Source organism: Gasterosteus aculeatus, chromosome 17 (genome assembly GCF_964276395.1).
Source record: "Gasterosteus aculeatus chromosome 17, fGasAcu3.hap1.1, whole genome shotgun sequence".
Lineage (NCBI taxonomy): Eukaryota > Metazoa > Chordata > Actinopteri > Perciformes > Gasterosteidae > Gasterosteus > Gasterosteus aculeatus.
In genome coordinates this window covers 11,006,878-11,027,169 of record NC_135705.1, presented here as the reverse complement: position 1 = coordinate 11,027,169, position 20,292 = coordinate 11,006,878, and the positions used below count along the sequence as shown (strand labels likewise).

At 43.6% G+C, this 20,292-nt stretch overlaps 3 protein-coding genes across 6 annotated transcripts in view; 2 read left to right on the top strand and 1 right to left on the bottom strand.

The window, feature by feature from the left end:
• Positions 1–2,546: 2,546 nt before the first annotated feature.
• Positions 2,547–12,110, top strand: LOC120835400 (leucine-rich repeat neuronal protein 1). The gene is made up of 2 exons (XM_040204301.2): positions 2,547–3,015; positions 9,010–12,110. The coding sequence occupies exon 2, from the start codon at positions 9,240–9,242 to the stop codon at positions 11,391–11,393; it is 2,154 nt and encodes a 717-aa protein (XP_040060235.1). The 5' UTR covers positions 2,547–3,015; positions 9,010–9,239; the 3' UTR covers positions 11,394–12,110.
• A 468-nt stretch (positions 12,111–12,578) lies between these two features.
• On the bottom strand, positions 12,579–18,348 carry sumf1 (sulfatase modifying factor 1). The gene is made up of 9 exons (XM_040204304.2): positions 17,809–18,348; positions 16,915–17,088; positions 16,673–16,747; positions 15,118–15,200; positions 14,640–14,762; positions 14,423–14,537; positions 13,778–13,891; positions 13,636–13,695; positions 12,579–13,022 (listed from the first exon to the last, which is right to left on the bottom strand). Exons 1-9 carry the CDS (start codon positions 17,998–18,000, stop codon positions 12,921–12,923), a joined length of 1,038 nt encoding a protein of 345 aa, XP_040060238.2. The 5' UTR covers positions 18,001–18,348; the 3' UTR covers positions 12,579–12,920.
• Positions 18,349–18,406: 58 nt separating this feature from the next.
• LOC120835398 (inositol 1,4,5-trisphosphate-gated calcium channel ITPR1) overlaps positions 18,407–20,292 on the top strand; it is a 53,395-nt gene continuing 51,509 nt past the window's right edge. For 3 of the 4 annotated variants that reach the window (XM_040204299.2, XM_040204298.2, XM_040204297.2), the window contains exons 1-2: positions 18,407–18,684; positions 19,648–19,759. In XM_040204299.2, coding sequence (XP_040060233.1) covers positions 19,668–19,759 — 92 coding nt within the window. In that variant the 5' untranslated portion in view covers positions 18,407–18,684; positions 19,648–19,667. The remainder of the gene's footprint in view (positions 18,685–19,647; positions 19,760–20,292) is intronic. The other variant, XM_078092130.1, reaches the window with a different exon arrangement.

Sequence of the window (20,292 nt, the reverse complement as noted above, 5' to 3'; positions counted from 1 at the left end):
AGCCACATGGCAAACAATGGAAGTAACCCACCACCGGTACACTCCGCTGCAATCTCTTTCCGTGTCTGTTTCCGCCTGATAGCAGACTCTTTATTTGTTTATCATACTGCGGTTGACGTGGGGAGACGCAGGCAGGACATTTTGACCATAACAAACGTGGGATTATGTTACGGGAAAGGAAATCTAAATACAATTGGTCATTGTTCTTGAGAGTGACAGTGTTTGTCATGTGCATAAACACACCTGTATGTATGTGTGTGTCTCTGCACGAGTCAGCAGCAGTTCGTCAGCAGCGTTTGCCGTTGCCTGGCAGATGGTAGTGATGGTACCGGGAGTGTTGTGCTCGTGACATAATGTCACAACAAGGGGCTACATGTGCTACATGTTCAGAGGCAGGTCTGTGCTGTAGTTACAGCTGTAAACAGCATTAAGCTGGTCACATTAATGCTATCAGACCCGATCAATGTACAAAAATATGAATGAAAACTAAAACATTTACCTTGCAAACACAATTCTCATCATTGGATTCTACCAAAACTGTAGTGTTGCTTCTGAGACGACGGCATCACCAGTGCACCTTCAGTGAGTTTGTCTCTCTGTGTCTTATCCTACTTGTCATTTTCTTTCAACATTCATCTCATTACTCCTCAACACTTCTCATTTAATATTCCACCCATCAACGACACAAAACAAGCACCAACGAGAAAACTGACACCTTGTCTTCTCAGCATAATATAATGGAGCCAAAAGTTGAGAAGAATTGCGAAAGGTAAAACGTGGGGCAAACCTTTCCGTGAGACTAGTTTCCCCAGAGGGCCATCTGGAGGGAGCTGTGTGATCGGAGATCTAATAAACCGGTGGATATGCTGCACCGCCTTTCCTGGGAGGGAGTTGTTGCCATAGCAACCACACCCCAAGCCCTGCAGGTTACTGGGAGGAAATGAGGATGTGGCGGTAACCAACAGGGTGACTGCTGAATCAACTTTCAGCTCTCTGTGATGGCAGAACGATACAAGATGCTCCCACAGGGCAGTTTTAGATACCAAAAAGGTCTTTGAACGAGTTTCAGTTGGCCTGCAGCAAAATTAACTACATTTCACTAATGTTTGTCTTTAGAAAGGCTTTACTTTATATTTCACCCACACTGTCAGTCGGCACTAAATCCAGAATCTCAAAGTTGTTTTTTTTAGATATGACTTACATTTTTTAAACTCTGTCTGACTGTAATATAAAAAAATCAGACCAAAACTGTTACCAATCTGTTACAATAACATAATTCCCATAAAGACTATAGCAGATTGCAGTTTTAACGTTTGTTAAGTTTTTGTATTACAGAGCATTAAACACATTACATTTTAGGAACAAGCGTGCATTTCATTGTTGGGACGACAGCAAAAATGTGTTCCAAGCATCATAGTTTTCTGAATGTATTCTTTCCCTAAAACACAACACAGGAAGACTTATTATGGAGCATCATAGAAGAACCTGCACAGGCCATTAGAGTAGAATTCATAGAGAAGAAAAACACTGAAATGAAAACATTTCTGTGATCTCTACACAAAAAAGTAACATTTCTGCTTCACACAAGCCGTCACTGTGATGAATACTTCAGATTGGCGATAACAGAAGGACACATAGAATAGTGACCGGGGTCTAAGTACTGAAGCCGAGTGTGCAGGTGAGGGAGATGGAGAAGATGAGGTGGGTGCAGTTGACTAACAGGTGCACTGAAGTGAGAGATCGGAGGAAGCTGAACTGTGACAAACTGTGACACACTGTGAATAACCCGACATCAAAATATCAACTGCTGCCACGTGTTATCATTTTTGGTTTGAATGTAAAATGGGTTGCTTATTTGCATTTAATCTGTCACTTTCAATATAAATAATGAACTGATATTATAATCATCCACTCCATAATCACTCCATCAGTGTTTATTTGTTTGTTTATAATTGCTTATCTGTTCAGTTTTATTGTTCTATTTTTGTGTCAGTACATTTTGAGAGATGCCACAAATGGGTCATATTTTCCAATTACGCTGATTCTGATTAATTCCAACATGAACAGCCAAAAACATGCACGTGGCATCTGCCTGGCACATTTTCTGAGATGATCACATCTCTTCTTATGGTTGTGGGCGATGAACCTGTCAAGCAGCTCCCAAAGCAGCATCTCAAACAGCAAGTGATGAAACGTTGTCATTTTCACTGCCCCCCTTAGAGAGGAGAGGGACGAGGAGGAGGAGGAGGAAGAATCCAAACAAGTGACACTTCTGAGAGAAAATACTTTTTCAACATGACTCCTTTGAGCAATTGTTGTTTTATGTGTGCGTGAGAGAGACTGACATTATCCACTTTAACGTTTCATTTAATTACCATCATTATTATAAATTATTAATTATCATTAATATTACTGAGTCCATGGCACCAAAAAAGTATTGTGATGTCCTCCACTCAAAAGCCTTTCCCTGACAGAGGAATACATTTACTTCATGTTGACGTGAGCAAGGACAAAGATATTTTAAAACGGTGAGCTTCTGACAAATCCAAACAACCAGTGCAGTGCGCCATACGCGTGCGTCCCCGCAGCACATCCATCACGCGGTTCACCGTGCGCAGCTCGCGGCCGACGGGGGTGGGATTTATTTTGTTTTTGTTCCCATGGTTTGCGATGATGCCCGAGCAGATGGTGAGGTTGCCTGTTCGGGCACCGCTGCTGGTGTCGGACTCGTTTTAGTGTAGCTGACCTGCGCCAGGCAGCTGCTCGTCCCTGGAAGCTGCGCGCCGCATGCAGCTTTTACCACTTCACAAGTGCCACCTTTGTCTACAGCGCGGGGTGCATCTGAGCAGATGTTCCGAGCGGAGGTTTTTGCACAGATAAGATTTGTCCTCGTAAATAAGGGAGATAGATAGATAATCTACCCCCACCCCTCAGACCCTCCCCGTGTCATCTTGGAGAGCTGCGGATACCGCATGGGTCAGATACAGTAGCCTGCAGCAGGAGGATCCTACAGAGGTGAGAGCATGTGTTTATTTTATGCATCTGCTGAAATTGTGATGCATATGTCTGTGAAATACATCCACCGGTGTGTTCTGTGTGTATTTTTCGGTAGAAATTAGGCTGTATCACTTCGGTGTGCAACTCGTAAAGACGATGTCATCATTTGTACGTTATAAGAAATCCACGTATCCACAAAGATGGAATGGAACAATGACGCGTTTTTTCTTGGGACTTCCTGCAGCGCTGGTATCGCCGTAAAGGGGAAATGTGGTGTAGATTTTTTTAAATTAAGAAACAGATCTGATCGTAATCTTAAAAGTTGAGCATATTCATTCACGTGTTCTCAGCATGTATGTGCGGGCGGATTAGACTTGTGCATACAATGTATACAAGTAGTACAACTCCAAGGACATGTGTTTTGCAATATATGGGTATTGTGAATCGTTCTCAGGTCAAGACAATTTGTGAAAAAAAATAGATGAACAAAGGGAACCAAAACATACAAAAATACCTGTGATAGTATTTAGGTACGTTGCCTGCTCATACTTCTACCTAAATAGCCATGAAAAGAACATCATCCAGGTGAACTACAGGGCTTATTATTACAATAGCAGTCTTGCCAGCAGTGACATTTCACTGCACTGTGATTGCGGGTTCATCTAACAGTGAAGTGCAACATTTACACAAACTGCAGCCTCACTGTCCAGTGCAGAGCTGCCGAAAGCAGCTGAGTTGCAGCAGCAATGCGCTAATATGCTCCATCAAACCCATTTGTATGCCTAAGAAATTGTCAGATGTCTCTGATGGGAAGACAAAAGAGAGGGACAGGGTTTCAGTATTTCTACTCGGGACATTTGAGAAAGCAGGTGGAGTGTGTATTTTTAGGGTCACCTTTATCCATGGGCTCTTTATTGAGACCACTAATAGCACAAATTAGATCAGTATACTGGTAAATAAATGATCGAGTTATATGTTCGTCACGGCGTGATTTTCCCACTGGCTTTCTGAAAACCACAACCACACCACTTGTATGGAGTTCACTTTGTCTTGGGAGAAAAAGCAGACAATTGATCCAGATGTCACCCTATGAGCCAATGATATGTGTAGGAAGCCTTGGCACCTTCCCCCAAACTCCACAAGGCACAGTGACGTACCTCCTCAGCTGGTGATGGGGAGTGTGAGAACATGCAAAACAAAGTCACGTCTTGTGTGAGCCACACACAACAGCGACATGTGTCAGTGGTTCCCACAGCAGTGTAGACAAGGGTGCAACAGCTTGACCTTCTCCCTTTGTGATTGCCATCTGAAGGGGAACATGGAAACACGTCAGGCCTTTGTAAGGTTTAGTCAAGATGTTATGACTGAATCAGCTGTTTTTTCATTCTTACTTTCATTTTCAATGGACAAGGTGTATGGATCTTTAGCGTTATAGGATATGATGAGGTCAGATTTAACCGAAACAGTGATAATGCGCTGTTACTTTTTTTTCTAATTTCTAATTCAATCAGATTTATGCTATGGTGCATCTCATCGTCTCATCTCATCGTCTCACCTTTCATGGCTTATCCAGTGTCGGGTCGCCAAGGGAACATTTCCACCAGGGGACCCCAACTTTGCTTTCTCAGGCTGCATCTAGCAGCTCTGACTGGGGGATCCCAAGGTGTTCCCAGGCCAGTGCAGAGATGAAATCTATGCTATGGTGCCCTTTATGGAAATCTAATTTAAAAGCATCATTCATGGCTCAATCTTTTTCTGATCCAAGATAATCTTCCTCTGCATTCTTTCAAACTGTGATTCCCCTGAGATTAGAGATTCGCCCCGTCAGTGTTTTTGATCGATAATCCGATGACAACAAATTGTCTCTTTATCAGCATTGGGACTTTGGGAAGGACAGATGAGATGTAGGGGGAGGATGAGGGCATAAGCAGTGAGAAACATTACCGAGCGCCAGCTAACATTTAGTCCACAATCAGCTCAGTTCTAAGGGGAAATAAAGCAACCAGCCAAATGTGCAGTTAAAAAGACATTGTAAAAGCATTAAGCATACTTTTCTTCCATTCCATACATTCTTTTGAGTTTGGTCATTGTACCTTCAGCCCTGTCGGGTTGCCGTTCCCTCCTGTGGCCTTCCACCTCAAGGAAGCAAAGCTCTCCATCCTCTGCCTCCTTACTTTTCCTCGTTTCTCTGATTGAGTGCACACGCAGCCTACTCCTCCCCGACTCTGCACCTCTGCCATCAGCAGCTGCAACAAAGTCCTGTGCGGTGTGAATGAGACGCTTGCATACTAATGGAGCAGGAGCAGGATATCTGTGAGGCAGGTCAGCACATGGAGGAAACATTGGACACCACCATTCAGCTTCCCGGCACCACACGATAACTCTGGGATGAAAGTTATTGTCAAGAAATACTGGCGCCTCATTGCAGAAACCTAGAAATACATTATCACAGCGGGGTGCATGCTGAATTTTGAGCAAATGTGGAGGACATGATTGTGTGAACTGTTGTTTTATCGTATGGTTTCATACCAGTAGCAATTCTCCCTGACATTCTTCCTCTAGCTGCCTAATGGCACTGATAGCTCTGCCCATGTTTTCTCATTTGGTTACGGAACAAACATGCCCGTGGCGTAGCCGTTGCTATGGTGATACCATGTCTGGGAGCCTGTTGTGCGGCTGCCGATTCTGAATCCGTTTACATTTTGCACCCAGTGAAAAGGACCTTAGTAATAGAAACTAAAGAAAATAAAACCAAAGCCTCCTATGAAAAATTATGCAGCGTGTGCGATCAAGCGAGGTTCCTCCCGGCAGCACTGGTGGCACATGGTGAAATATAGGATTAGCAGATGGCATCAAAACTTGTAGAAATGTCCTCAAACCAACTTCAGAGACATTTTTCCTCCAAAGCAAAGAGTCTTTTTTACTTCTTCCTCTTTAAAAAATAACTACCGCCTGCGCACATACACGCCTTCATTTCACAGATCTAAAGAGGAATGCTCCTTCCATCTGACTGCATTGCACATATATTCCTCAAGTGACTCTAATCGTCTTTACTGCTCACTGTATTATGCCATTGATAAGTTATAACCTTTCTATAATAGCAACGCCTATGCCACAATTACATATCGCTGTCTTGTTGCAAACCTCAGGGCCAGAGATCCTCTGAAGGATTAACAGAACTCAGTGGAAACATCAGCTCCTAGGTGAGAATTTGTGAGACAACGTATGTGTTTTAAATGTGTAATGTGAGCTTAAATTAAAGCCCCATAAGGATTTGGACAGTGAAGACACTAAATCCCCCTTGCTGGAGGCTTCAATTCAGACAGTCAACTGGATAATCCCAATCTGTTGAGGGATATTTTTCTGCCTCCGTCCAGTAGTTGGCCCACGCATGCCTGTCGCAGCGTGTGAAGTGATTTTTTGGCATTGTGGAAATGTGACATGGTCACAGTGTGGATGCATGTGTATTTGTGCATCATAAATGGCACATAAAGAAAAAATACCTGGCAAGAGTCTGGAAGAATTGAATTTAACTCTTAAACTATATCAAAACATCAGCTATGTTATCTCTCACAACTTGTGCAGTATAATCCAAGTCTCCTTCATCCAGTAGTGTGCTCATTACTACCAAACAAATGCATCTTCACTAAAACATTACTTATTCAATCACAAATCAGTCCAACGCTTGAGCAGGCTCACTGAGTGAGTAATTCAAATGCAAATGGACAGTATTTTTGTGGGTTAAACTCAATAGTTAACTCCGACCACGTTAGTGGAGCTGGTCTGTGGCCAGCGTCATGCTATATGTGGCCCAACTGGGCATCTTGTTAGTATGTATTTGCATACCGCGGTGAGTGTGAAGAAAAACATCTGTGAAAAGAGCATATGGGCTGAGTAGAGCTTCCTTGGGTCAAAGAGGTCAACAAGAACACGCAGTGACAGAAATGTGGGAACGGATGCAGACCCCCCCAGAGCTTCCATACTGCCAGAAACCTGGTGACAGGTGTCTGAGTTTTATGGGCTCAGCATGAAAGCAGTGATTACTCCGCTTGTCTTCTCCTATTTAATACCCGAGCAATGCAACACATGGGGGAAGAGAGAGGACAGACAAAAGTATTGCAGAGTTAATCTCTATATTCCAAGGCACGGAAAATTGTAGGTGAATTAAAAGACATTTCAATGGATCATTTGAGAAACTTAATAATGAAGGATTCAAGGCAAAAGGAGGAGCCACGTGATAATCAGTTAGGATCTATGCATAGAGTCAAGGGAAGGCGGAGGTCCCTGCTGCCATACTTCAGTCACACTAAGAGAATCAGTTACACCAGTTTCAGTGTGAACAAGTAATTGCAAAGACCAGCCAGTTGGTAGCAAACACCATACCTGTTTTTACAAGAAAAAAAGAAACACGGATGAGCTGTCACGCTTGAACACTTCCAGTATCAGCTGCATATTTACTGAATATGAGACGAGCTGCAAAGCTGCTGCTTCGTGTCATGTTTATATTTCTAGAAACATCTCATTATCTTGTTTTTCTGCAGCATAGTTTTCCTTTTCGTGTTTGCTGAGCTGCTTTTATACGATCGTACATGCAAATGTGGAAAAGAAACTGTGAGGATGTGTCACAACACACCGCAGGAACAGGCAGAACGGTAAAGGAGACAAAATAAATCTGTATCTGTTTGGTATGTTAATACTGGAGAAAACTGTCAGTATTTATGTGAAACCAAGTACACCCAAATATCTCATTCTGTTGCACACAAACACGCCCACACATCGAACGCTCAATGTCAGTATATTAATGAGGATAAATGTGAACTTGTATGAGGCAAACTAGAAGCCGGCGTCGTGCCGTTAAGTGGGCGAGAGAACGCCAAGAGTCTCTCTGTCTTCTGCTAATGTAACGACAAAACCAGATTATTCCTTTTAGTAGTTTGTTATAATAATCTGCACTTTTGCCAGCTCGTTCATCACGCACAATTAGTCACTTACACACACGCACACACTTTCACAAATGCTGACAGTCATGCCGGCTCACACGGGAATGTTTAGTCATTACATCTATTTTTGACCATACAAGACTTTAATAAATATGGATTTGACCGGAGCTGGAAGAGTCATGCAAAAATGCTTAATTCATTGCACATGAGTTGTATGCTTCCCATGGGCCTGTTTCATAAAGAAGTGAGTGATCAACGGGGAAGAGCACACACTCCCTGTGTATTAAGCCCGTTGTGTAATTGGCTCACAGCCGCAGCTGCCGGCTGTGGCTACACAAACATACTTGTTCAAGAGGATCACTGGTAACAAGCTGGTATGGAGATAATCTACCCAGCACAAGAGCACAAAAAGTGTTGGTAAACTCTGAGGAGACGGACACGAAACGCATCAGGGAAGCAGAGCTAATATTATGCCTATCATCCTAGATATTGAGAAAAAACTGCTTAATTTTATCCGCTAATTCATGGTTTTCATGGGGAAATTGACATTTTTGCAAATGGAATATCTAAATTATAGCTAGATTTGCATGCTGAAACAGTGTGACCACTTTCACTCGTGAAACAGTGAATGGGAAAGCGAATAGGATGATGGTTTAAGAAGTTCTTTGGACATACATGGCCCCTCTCAATTTCATGTCAAGATGCAGAAGTAACGCTCTCGGACTTATTCTTATTTTCCAACTGTGTCTGGCTGCATAGGAGCTCATTAAAACATAGGGAACGAACGTCTACTTGAGAGCAGAGCGACAAGACGCATTTTACAGATTTATTCTGCCCTGTTGGACACGTCAAGTTAGTCCCCCAAATGTCTGTGGATTGGCACAGCGGAAAACTGCTTCTTGCTTCATGCATTACCCTCACAGGGAAAACACATGTTTAGCTCTTTCTGTCTCACATTCTCAGTTCAGCGTTTTTTTCTTTTAATATAATTTAATTCTTCTAATTGAAAATGGTATCAAAAAAGTATGTCTCATAGGCTTTAACATTACACTTGCTTTCCGTCTTTTTTTAGGCTCGAACCTGAAGGTGAGGAAGTGAGAAAAAGCGATCCAACGGTCAAGTTTGGACCAGATGATCTTCTGCAAACAACTTCCTCCTGCATAATAAATCTCCACTGTGGAAAGTGCCTACAGCATTCAGCAAGCAGTGAAGTAGACTCATGCTCATGAACGTTCCCTCCACGTCTTTCCCAACAAAACAACCTCTCATCTAAGCTTTGTGTGAGTTGACAGAGCAGACAAGATGGCGGTCAGTTCGCAGTCGTGGCCTCCTCTACTCTGGCTGTTTATGGGATTGTTTCTTTCCTCTCCGTCATCCGTGTATGGCAAAGGCAAAGCGTGTCCACATCTGTGTGTTTGCGAGATCCGCCCTTGGTTCACCCCCCAGTCGACATACAAGGAGGCCACCACGGTAGATTGCAATGACTTGAGGCTCCTGAACATCCCTGCCAACCTATCCACGGATACTCAGGTGTTACTGCTCCAAAGTAACGCCATCTCTCACACCAGCGGAGAGCTGGAGTCGTTGTTCAATTTGACGGAGTTGGACTTGTCCCAGAATAACTTCAGTACCGTGGAAGCAGTGGGCCTCACAAGCATGAACCACTTGACCACCCTGCATCTAGAGGAGAACCAGATTAGCAAGCTGCCAGACCACTGCCTCGGAAACTTGTCCAATCTCCAGGAGCTCTACATCAACCACAACCAGATAAGCGCCATCTCCCCTCGGGCATTTGCAGGCATGCAAAGTCTTCTGCGCCTTCATCTGAACTCCAACAAGCTCCATGTCATAGACAGCCGCTGGTTTGAAGAAACACCAAATCTTGAGATCCTTATGATCGGGGAGAACCCAGTTATTGGCCTCCTAGACATGAACTTTAAGCCTCTCGGGAGCTTGAGGAGCCTGGTCCTGGCCGGCATGGACCTCACCGACGTTCCAGCAAATGCTTTTGTAGGTTTGGATAGCCTTGAAAGCATTTCTTTCTATGACAACAAACTGGTCAGAATCCCTCAACTGGCGCTTCAAAAAGTTCTAAATTTGAAATTCTTGGATTTGAACAAGAATCCAGTTCACAAAATTCAAGAAGGAGATTTCAGGAACATGTTCCACCTGAAGGAGCTGGGCATCAACAATATGATGGAGTTAGTGTCAATTGACCGGTATGCTCTGGACAACCTACCAGAGCTGACGAAGCTGGAGGCCACCAACAACCCAAAACTGTCTTATGTGCATAGGTTAGCCTTTCGGGACATGTCCTCGTTGGAGAGCCTGATGCTAAACAATAACGCCCTCACTGCACTTTACCAGCACACTGTGGAGGCGTTGCCTAATCTACGGGAAATCAGTCTGCATAGCAACCCGTTGCGTTGCGACTGTGTCATTCAGTGGATGAGCTCCAACAGGACCACAGTACGTTTCATGGAGCCCCTGGCCATGCTCTGCACCACCCCACCAGAACTCAGGGGAAAGCAGGTTCGACAGCTGAGGCTGCTGGAGTCCTCGGAGCAATGCCTGCCCCTCGTTTCCCAGAACACCTTCCAGAGCCACTTGGACCTGGAGCTGGGCATGACTCTCAGTCTTGACTGCAGGGCCATGGCTGAGCCAGAGCCTGAGATCTACTGGGTGACTCCTCTGGGGACCAAAATCACAACAGACTCGGTGTCTGAGCGCTACCACTTAAATAATGAGGGGTCCTTGCGGCTGTCACATGTTCAGGTGGAGGATTCAGGTCGTTACACCTGTGTGGCCCAGAACACAGAAGGAGCTGACACGCGGGTCGCCACCATCCGTGTAAATGGCACCCTGCTCGACAGCGCCCAGGTGATGAAAGTCTACGTCAAGCAGACGGAGTCACACTCCATCCTGGTCTCCTGGAAAATCAATTCTAACGTGATGTCCTCCAACCTGAAGTGGGCCTCAGCCACCATGAAGATTGACAACCCGCACATCACCTACACGGCGCGCGTCCCCGTAGACGTCCACGAGTATAACCTCACACACCTTCAACCATCCACAGAGTACGAGGTATGCCTCACGGTCTCCAACGTCCACCTGCAGACACACAAGTCATGTGTCAATGTGACGACACGTAGCGTTACCTTTGCCCTGGACCTGTCGGACCAGCACCCAAGTGCGGCCGTGCTGGCTGTTATGGCGACCATGTTGGCTTTCCTCAGCTTGGCCACCGTGGGCGTCTACGTAGCTCGCAGATGGAAGAGAAAAAGCTACCACCACTCTCTGAAGAAATACATGCTGAAGACGTCCTCCATCCCCCTGAACGAGCTTTACCCTCCGCTCATCAACCTGTGGGAGATTGACGGGGAGAAGGACAAAGACTGCGGTGCAGAGGGCAAACCGTCTCCTGTTGATACCACACGTAGTTATTACATGTGGTGAGGACTCAGTAAAGAGGCCGTGGCTGCCTCTCCAGCAGCACAAAATACACACTTTTGCCATTTGGGGGCAAAAGTCGAAGTTGCAAATGTTTTTTTTGTATTCTTAGCTTTGCTAATAAGAGGCAAAGTGACCAAGGACAGGATTTGAATTAGTATAGCGTATCGCCTCTGTTTGATTCGTAATCTTCTTTCTCTTAATTATTTTGGACTTTCCATGTTGGCAGCTGTATTTAGCCTCCAGGCTGTCTTAGTTGCTATGCTCTTGTTTCCATGGTGCATTTTTTTATATACTTTCCATTGGGTTAGTAATATAGCAGGAGGATCCTATGGTCTTCTTACCGCATTAGTAGCAATCAGTGGTTCTAATCTGTTGCAGAGTTTTTATGAACTTCAGTTAAAAGCTGACAGCGTGGTTTAGACTTGTTAACTGTCTACTGAATGTTAGCAATTGTGCAGTAATGTTGTATCAACTATACCTTTTAATTTTCTGATTAAATTGCAAGCGAATAGCTTTCGTAGTTTGCTGATAAATGTGATGTTAATGCTAGAAATATAAATGTTTATATATGTCTTTTTACTAAGGTGCACTAGAAACATTTTGACCCTTTCCCCTTTTACTCACCTATTTTGCTACACTTCTTGGCTAGTTTATTATTTTCACATGCATTCTGTATATTGAAGAAATTATAATAAATACCTTTTGTCTTTTTTGCAGAAAGTTGGCCTTTTTTTCAATTCCAATGCTCATCTTCTACTTCCGTTTCAGAAAGGCACTTTCCATCCCTGATGACACATGCTGTTGGTTGGAGTCTTACTCACATCTTAAAATAACTTCAACTCAGTCCAAAACAGTTTGAATCGGCTTTACACCATTACAGTGCTCACTTCCCTGAATCATCCTTACTGACAGAGTTTATACCCTGTCAGCTTAACTTCTCACTATGTGGCTGAGAGAAACACCTACTGTACATTCATTATAGATACAAATAGCAACGCAGCTATATAGTTACTAGAGTGTGTGCTGCCCTCTGGTGGATGCTACACTTTGACTACAAAAAAGCCATCTTCATATGGTTGTCATGCAAGTCAGTACTGATAAAATACACAATAATTTGAGATTTAACATCAATTAACGGAAATTATTAACCTAACTATTTAGAACACACAAAGAAGGCAACAAATGGGCTTGGTTAGGATCCATTTAATTGGTTAGCATCCAGATTTATCAGTGATTGTAAATACAACAATAATCTTGCAGCAAATTGTAACAACAACTTGCGTGTTTCCGAACAAGAGGCTGACTTATTCAGTGCTCTCTTTACAATGTACCCAGAGGAGTAAAGAGAACGGAGGTATAGAAAAATACTGCTTTTTCTATGGAATTCTTATTAAAAAGTTTCACATTTCTGAGGATATCTGCTGGAACAGAAGATATTCTCAACTCCCCGTCAGTGAGATGGCACATATTAAACTCCTGTCCTTGTTTTTCTCCACAAGCCTCAGTTTAAGATGACTGGACCTTTTCAGGTCACGTTTTCCCCTCGGCGACACATCGGAAACCAAGGTTGGAGGCTGCGCTGTCCGGAGTATTCTGGCTACGTGCTGCACATCGGTATCTGTAACAGTAAGACTGGAGAGGGGGGAAAGAAAACAACAAAATTTACCCTGGAATTAATTTTTTTAGCAATGGAAACTGCTTTGTTACAGAATGCTACAGAAAAAAATAAATGAAAAGAAAAAACAAAACACAGCAAGCATTTTAGTTCAGCCTGTTCATCTTGACTAAGGCCACCTGACTGATGTTCTCTGCTCCCTCAAATGAGTTATTCATATGAAACAAACTAGACCTTTGTGGACTTATTTTGCATGCAATTAGTCACATTGCCATGGCAACCAATGGTTATGGTAAGCAAACTGGAATGGTAACCGGCGGCTCAGATGGTGTTGGGGATAGAATAAATGCACCATATCGATTATTACCAGCTTTCTCTTCCCCACCATTTCACAATTTTCAGGTTTCTTGAATCCAGAAGTGACACTGACAAAGCGGCCACGTGAATGAGAATGCACTAGCAAGGAAACGACTTTACATTACAGGAAGTAAGGAGAGGAGGCAAGATCTCACCTTTGTAATCAAACAATTGGAAAGTAAAATCACAAATATGAAAGACAATTTCTAATTTCATGTTAAAAAAAAAAGAAAAACTGCTGAAACACACAATACTGGTTGTGTTTCTTTTTACCTTGTGGCACATGTAAGAGCCTCCCTTCTTCACTTTGTCTGTGCCTGATGGAGGACCCGTCTGAAAGGGAGATAAATGATCAGACATCAGGGCGAAAACTAAACCTGCACAAGTCAAAGGTTTGGAGGCATCGTCTTCTTACTGGGTTACGTTGTCTCTCTGTGGTGTGATGCACAGCCCACCAGTCTGCGGTCCATTCCCATGCATTCCCGACCATGTCGTACAGACCAAACGCATTGGCGGGAAAGGACCTCACCTGTAATTGCGTTTACCAGAATGCACATGTGACTGAGGGAACCTTTCAAGAACTCATAAATAATTGCGTGTTCAATCTGGATTTCCAGCAAGTACTTTCTGTTTTTCCTCCCAACACGAATAGCTGCTTCAATGAGATAGTAACACATTTGTATCATTATAAATCAGTGAGGCATGAACATGCCTGTGTTTGATTAGAAAGATACACTATACTTAAACGCAGCATACCCTTGAAAGAATCGAGAGTGCATATATTCATGATTGATATACCTCTGAAGCGAGACTTTAAAGCTCCCCCTGCAGAGAAAGAGATTGGTTTAATATTATACATTACTGGCTTCTTAAACAAGCCCTTATCTTTAGCACCAAATAATTCCTGCAGATTTGATGGATATTGGCTCAATTATAAACCTGTTTTTAGTTTTGTGGCAATGGCTCATGAATGAGTCTCCCGATTCCTCCCTAACCTGAATCATGAAACACTTTTAACACACCCACAACAGCGGCGTCTCCCCCTCTTTCATTTTCGTACCGGTGAAGATTTCATGTATCCGTCTTCTGCAGAGTTGTGGTTGGGAAAATCCCCCTGCCACAGGTTGGCATAGTGTTGTCCTTTAGGGTTCAACTTGTTTCCCCAGGGGTAAAGTCTACATAAAGGGGCGTTAGATCAGAAAATTGACATGTGACAAACTCTACTAAAACCACAGCATAGACGTATTTTACAGTCACACAATGAGTAAACATTGTACCGGTCTTCTAGGCCGCCCCTGCAGGCGTACTCCCATTCTGCCTCTGTAGGAAGTCTCCCGTTGGCCCAGGAGCAGTAGGCTCCTGCATCTGCCCAGGACACGTGTAGAACAGGATGGTCCGGGCTGCAAACAATAGGTTTAAAGTTTAAAGCCTGTATTTGGTTTCAGTTCACTTTGCAACGATAAAGGACTGGCGTAACAAAATCCAAATAGGAACAAAATCTACAGTCAAGGTTCTGCATAAGAGACTTTTGACAACAGCTGTATCGGGAACTTATCAGCGACTTAAGCAGCATCTCCTCTTGTTTAATTCTGTAGTTCTTTGATAGATCTGTGTTGAATAAATGATTACGGTTGTCTTGTTATATGGATAATACGCCACTTAATATCCAAGTATGCTTTACATTTTGTGTCCTCATTGCAAATATGGGATTAGTAGTCATATTGGGTATTCCCCATGTAAGTACTATCTTTCTACATGTCTGTGATGTCGGAGTCTGGACCATTGGGACACCTCCAGTTGGCCCCCTTCACTGGAAGCCACCAGGGGGCAGCAGCCACCTAAAATCACAGTGAAATAAACTATTGTTACTGACTGATACAAAGCTTCATTAATACTCTTAAACACCCAGACACACTTTCTTTGGCAGAAATAAATTCAATTATACTAATAGTTTCCAGCATTGCCACACTAATGGGTACACAGCGCCTTCTCAGCCCCATAATCAGGCTGCACATGACAGCTGAGATGAAGCAGCAAGTTTCCTGATGTCTGGCTTTTGTCTGTGGGAGGCCTGTTGTGCTCACGTCTCTTACATAATCTGTGAACATTCTCAAGACTCTCAAACAACAAGTGCCTCGGAGTCTATATAAAGACAAAATAAATGTGCCCGGCAGCTTGGTGCACAAATATTACGCTACAAATAGTAAAAATAATTACGGTGAGAGACATCAAAATAATATCAACGTTTATATGTAAAAATTGCATTTTTCTTACACATTACGCAGGGAGTCTTTTCTTCTTCTTACATGGCTCATGTGCCAGTTAAAAACTGGGTGTTTACCGCAATAAGTACATTTCATAGTTGTTAGGAAGCAATATAAAACTGATGTTAATTGTATTATGTTGTTATTCAATTTGAAGCAGTAGAAGCATACAGGCAGACGTGCAGACATCCTCCTCGCCTAAAGTTGTTCCAAATTTCCAAGGCAATTGCGTAAGGCTGGCGCCTGCGTCTTTACGCACCGTTGTGTCGACGCACTCGTTTCAATTCATGGTTCTAAAAGTCTTGCATGTGTTGCAGAGCAATTCACCTCCAGAACAATCGGTGGAGTAACGTGTTTTTGTCGAAGACGACCTAGAGAGTCACGTCTTTGTGTGTGGAAGTTGTTTGTTTGTTTGTTTATTTATTTATCATAGACTTTATTGCCCCGTGCATCGCCACTGCTGCTTTTCATCGCGAACACATTTGTCCCGTATTTTCCTGCACAACTTGACCGGCAAACCGACGTTTGCGCCGATCTCCCTCCATGAATCAGAGGCCATCCGCGCGTCCTTATAGTCCGCCAATGACGGCTTGTATAAGCGGTCATATTTACGGATTTCTTCCGACAAAAGTTCTTCAATCTGATCCGTTCTCTCGTGAACATCATTCGTTTTAATTATGGCGGTATCGGGCTATGAAAACGGAAATGTGAGACTCCGTAAAGGGACGTAGTTAGCAGACCAGTCACAGGCTTGTGCGCTGCAGGAGGCTTTCGACGCAAGCCTAGAAAAAGGGGTCGACGCACGGAAGGCGGTGTGAAAAGACACGCAAGGGACACTCAAGGGGCTCTTGCGCCTGCGTGTCCTTGCGTCGCTCTGAAAACGCAGAAGCGTAAACTCGGCTAAAGAGTGAGCAATGTGTACATTTCTGAAGTGTTTCTTCTACGGGGCTCCAGAAGGCTGAGGCCAATAATCATGGCTCCAATAGTGATGCAGTGTAAAGAAGTGAGCCGTACAGGTGTGGCGAGAGTTGACAATTCCTACTTACCGCTTGGGTGATTTGGTTTTTCACACCCGCGCTCAAAATCCCCTCGAATACAAATGAGTCTCCAAACTTCTCTGCCTGAAATCAGGAGGTCAAAAATAGTTTGAACAGTGATGTCTATTAAACTTGGATGAACAAAATAACCATGACAACAGAATTGCTTTTAAACTAATTGGTTTATTTGAATAAATACATTTCTATTGATTTAGAAAATACAGCTGGTCGTTAAATATTTTGATAAATACCTCAGTAATATACCCTGTTGCGTTGACAAAGCTCTGGAATTGTTGGTTAGTAACTTCTTGGGTGTCCATGTAGAAGGAGTCAACGTGCACCAGCCTGCGAGGTCCCTCGCCATCTGGGGGGATGCCTGGATCGTCAGTTCCCATCCAGAACGGTCCTCCAGCAATCAGCACCATCTGTATGAAAGAAAGGAAAAACGTTTTGACATTTTTCTCGAGAAGAAAAGTAGTTCTATGAGGAATTTTACGTTTGAAAAAGAAAAAAGCGAGCATGCCACTGGGAGCCCAGTCTGACTTAAACTCTTGTTTCCCAAAAGGTAAACTCACCAGTAACACAACCCTACAATGGGACAACAGTCGGAGACATTGAATCTGATTGTAGCTGAAAGTGAACATCATTCCAAACGTTGCCGTGTTTCAAATGGCAAGCATTGATGAAATTAATTAAAAATGGAGTTTCATAGTGTGTCTTTATCAAGAAGGCTAGAATGCTAATATGCTAATTGCTGTTTGTATGCTACTATTACAGCCTCTGCAATCCTTTTATAGGTTAAAAGGGTGTTTCTGACTTCAACTGAATATTCATGTTTACAACAGAAATGATTTTTTTTGCAAAAACCGCATCATTCCTGCCAAGCTCATGCCACCTTAGACTTCTTGATAATAGTTTATAGTTTATTTTTGCTTATAGGAATAGTAAATCGAACTATTATCGCATTACTCGATTACATTTTTGTACACCCATGCAAATATAGTCAGTGTATAGGCTATAGCTATAGGTGTTTCTTTTTTTCTATAATTTCCCTTGAAATGGTGTATGTCCATCTGGCCCAAGTGTCTGCCCTGCTGTGATCTGTTCAACAATGTCAAAACAAACAGACGGCAGTGATGGAATACCTGACCCTGCGGCCTTCCATTAGCGCCTTCTGAGTACTTGTGTGCAGGCGCTGCAGAATCCGAACCCTCCTCCGCATGCTGCTGAGCGCCGTCTCTCCTCAGCTTGTCACAGCCGCAGCTCGCTGCTCCCTGGATCAACAACACCCCGATCACACTAGCAAACACGAGGCACAAATAAAATAACCGCATCATTCATGCAGGACGACACTCAGGATCCGCTCATTTTGTTTGTCGCTCACTCGCTTCCGTAAAGTCACGTGGTCAGTCAGCTGGGTGCGATGTAACTGTTTCCTGCCCGGGGGGGGGTATTTGTTGTTCTTTTTTATTTGAAGGAAAATTGTTGAAATTATTTGTAGGGATTATAAATATAACAGATGCCTGTTTTAATGTAAATAATATCGCGTCCTTTACAATCACCGTTCAAGATACTGTTCAAACAAAAACTAAACGAGTAAACGTTTTATATTAAACACTTTTTTTTCGCACCGTCGAAATGTAAAGCTCCAGGGTGCGAGTCATAAACCCTCCTGAATTACCCCTGGAGGCGGGATGGGACCACATGGACATCATTTCCCAGCTGCCAACACTACGGCCGCTCGAGACGAAGAAGAAGAAGAAGCAGAAGAAGAAGAAGAAGAAGAAGAAGAAGAAGAGGAGGCGGCTGAGCAGCGCCCGGCCCGCCGCACAGAGGGAGCGCAGCCCGGAGCACCGACAGGCGCGGAGAGGTGGGCGACTTGACGGAAATAAGTGCCTTGGTTTCAGTCGCTGAAAGCTGGCTCTCCCCCCTTTGGCTCGGCGGTGAAGAGGGAGAGCTCCAGTCATGTTGTCGTAGCCCGGAGGCTCCAGAGGAAGCGAGCGCGTTTCACCGCGACCGAGGTAAAGTTTGAAGTTTTGCCATCCTCTCTTTCTAATCTCCTACCGGAGAAACACGGGTCTTTTTTTTTGGTTCGCACTCCTTAAATGGTTGACAAAATGCTCACATCTCATCAGCCGCGCGTGTGATGTCGTCGTGTGCACAACAGGGTCCAAAAAAAAGCCCCACAACAATCGAGGAAAACGAGAGCGATGAACATTTCGGATTACTGTGAAACTGTGATTGCGAATCAGAAGAGCGGTGGACACGTTGTTTTCCAGCGTGATTTATTAGTCCGATAAACTGTCATGTAAGGAAGATTAGTTCTTCCGTGAAACAGTTTACCATCCAGTGATTTATGTCAACATTTCAGCCTTGCAACACTCGGCGCTCTGCCAAAGCTTCCCACCAATATTTCTTTAAATGTTTTTTAATGATTTATCAACATCCGTGTGAGAGGCAGCTCCTCTAAAACAAGCGGAGAAGCTGAGCAGTGGAGCTGGAGGCTTATCGGCTTCCTCACGACCTGTTGCAGGTGCTCTTACCCTTCCTGTTAGGTCCTGCAATCCTCAGCCGCCATACACACACACACACACACATACACACACACACACACACACACACACGGGTAACGGTGGCATCACAGCATTTCCCTGCAGATTCTATGCAAATGTCTGCAGGTGCTATGTTGTGTAAACCTGTCAGGGAACCATATCTTTTCTTTCTTTTTCTTTTTTGCACCGCCGAGTCACTGGTTACTCAGTGTGGATTTCTGTTGATTTTCATATCTTCAAATGCAAAGTGATAGTGGGCACATGGTAATCCACCAATGGGGTTGTCTATGAACAAATATCATTGTAGCTCAATATCCGAAATATTCCAGATATTTTCTAAACTGAATTCCAAACTGCTGTGTTTTAGACTTTAGTTGAAGTTGTCTCACACTAATACTGTGTGACTAATTTGGACTCCTTCTCTTCCCTAAGTTGCTCCCTGTGTGTAAAACATGTCCGACAAGATGTCCAGCTTCCTACACATCGGGGACATCTGCTCCCTGTACGCAGAAGGATCCACCAATGGCTTCATCAGCACCCTGGGGTACGTCCATTCTCACCTCCCAAACATTATGTCTGTAGGGCCGCTTCACACTTTTCTTTGTCAAACTGCAGCATGAGTATTTGGAAGAAAGGACGTCACAACCGTAGCAGTGACAGAAAGACAAATATTTCATATATTCAGCAATGGCATTTTATTCTATTATGTGTTTTTGTGTGCCTGGTGAACATTTGCATGCATTGTGGGAAACCCTTTGAGGACACAATGGGATTAAGCAACTATGAAGAGATACATGGATGTAAGTTCAAATTCTATCACAGAAGAAAGCCGTGGAAACATTAGGAGGCCTATTGAAGTGTTGCTTTGGCGATTGGCTGCCCCCCCCCCCCCCAACTGATGGTGTTGATAGAAAGGGAAATAAATGTGGGTGGTGCCGCATACGATACTAGATGCTAGTAAACCTCTTTTTTTTCCAGCCAGCCACACATGCAGAAATGTTATTGTTTTTGTGCATTAGTTCTACCTCTTGAAACACAATAAAAGCAGTTCTGACTTTTGACAAGTAATATGCATAT

Coding starts and splice junctions, on each gene's coding strand:
- LOC120835400 (XM_040204301.2), top strand. CDS start 9,240: ATGGCGGTCAGTTCGCAGTCGTGGCCTCCTCTACTCTGGCTGTTTATG.
- sumf1 (XM_040204304.2), bottom strand. CDS start 18,000: ATGATGCGGTTATTTTATTTGTGCCTCGTGTTTGCTAGTGTGATCGGG. Junction 17,089..17,808: donor ATGGAAGGCCGCAGGGTCAG/GTATTCCATCAC, acceptor TCTTTCATACAG/ATGGTGCTGATTGCTGGAGG. Junction 13,892..14,422: donor GATACATGAAATCTTCACCG/GTACGAAAATGA, acceptor ACGCAATTACAG/GTGAGGTCCTTTCCCGCCAA.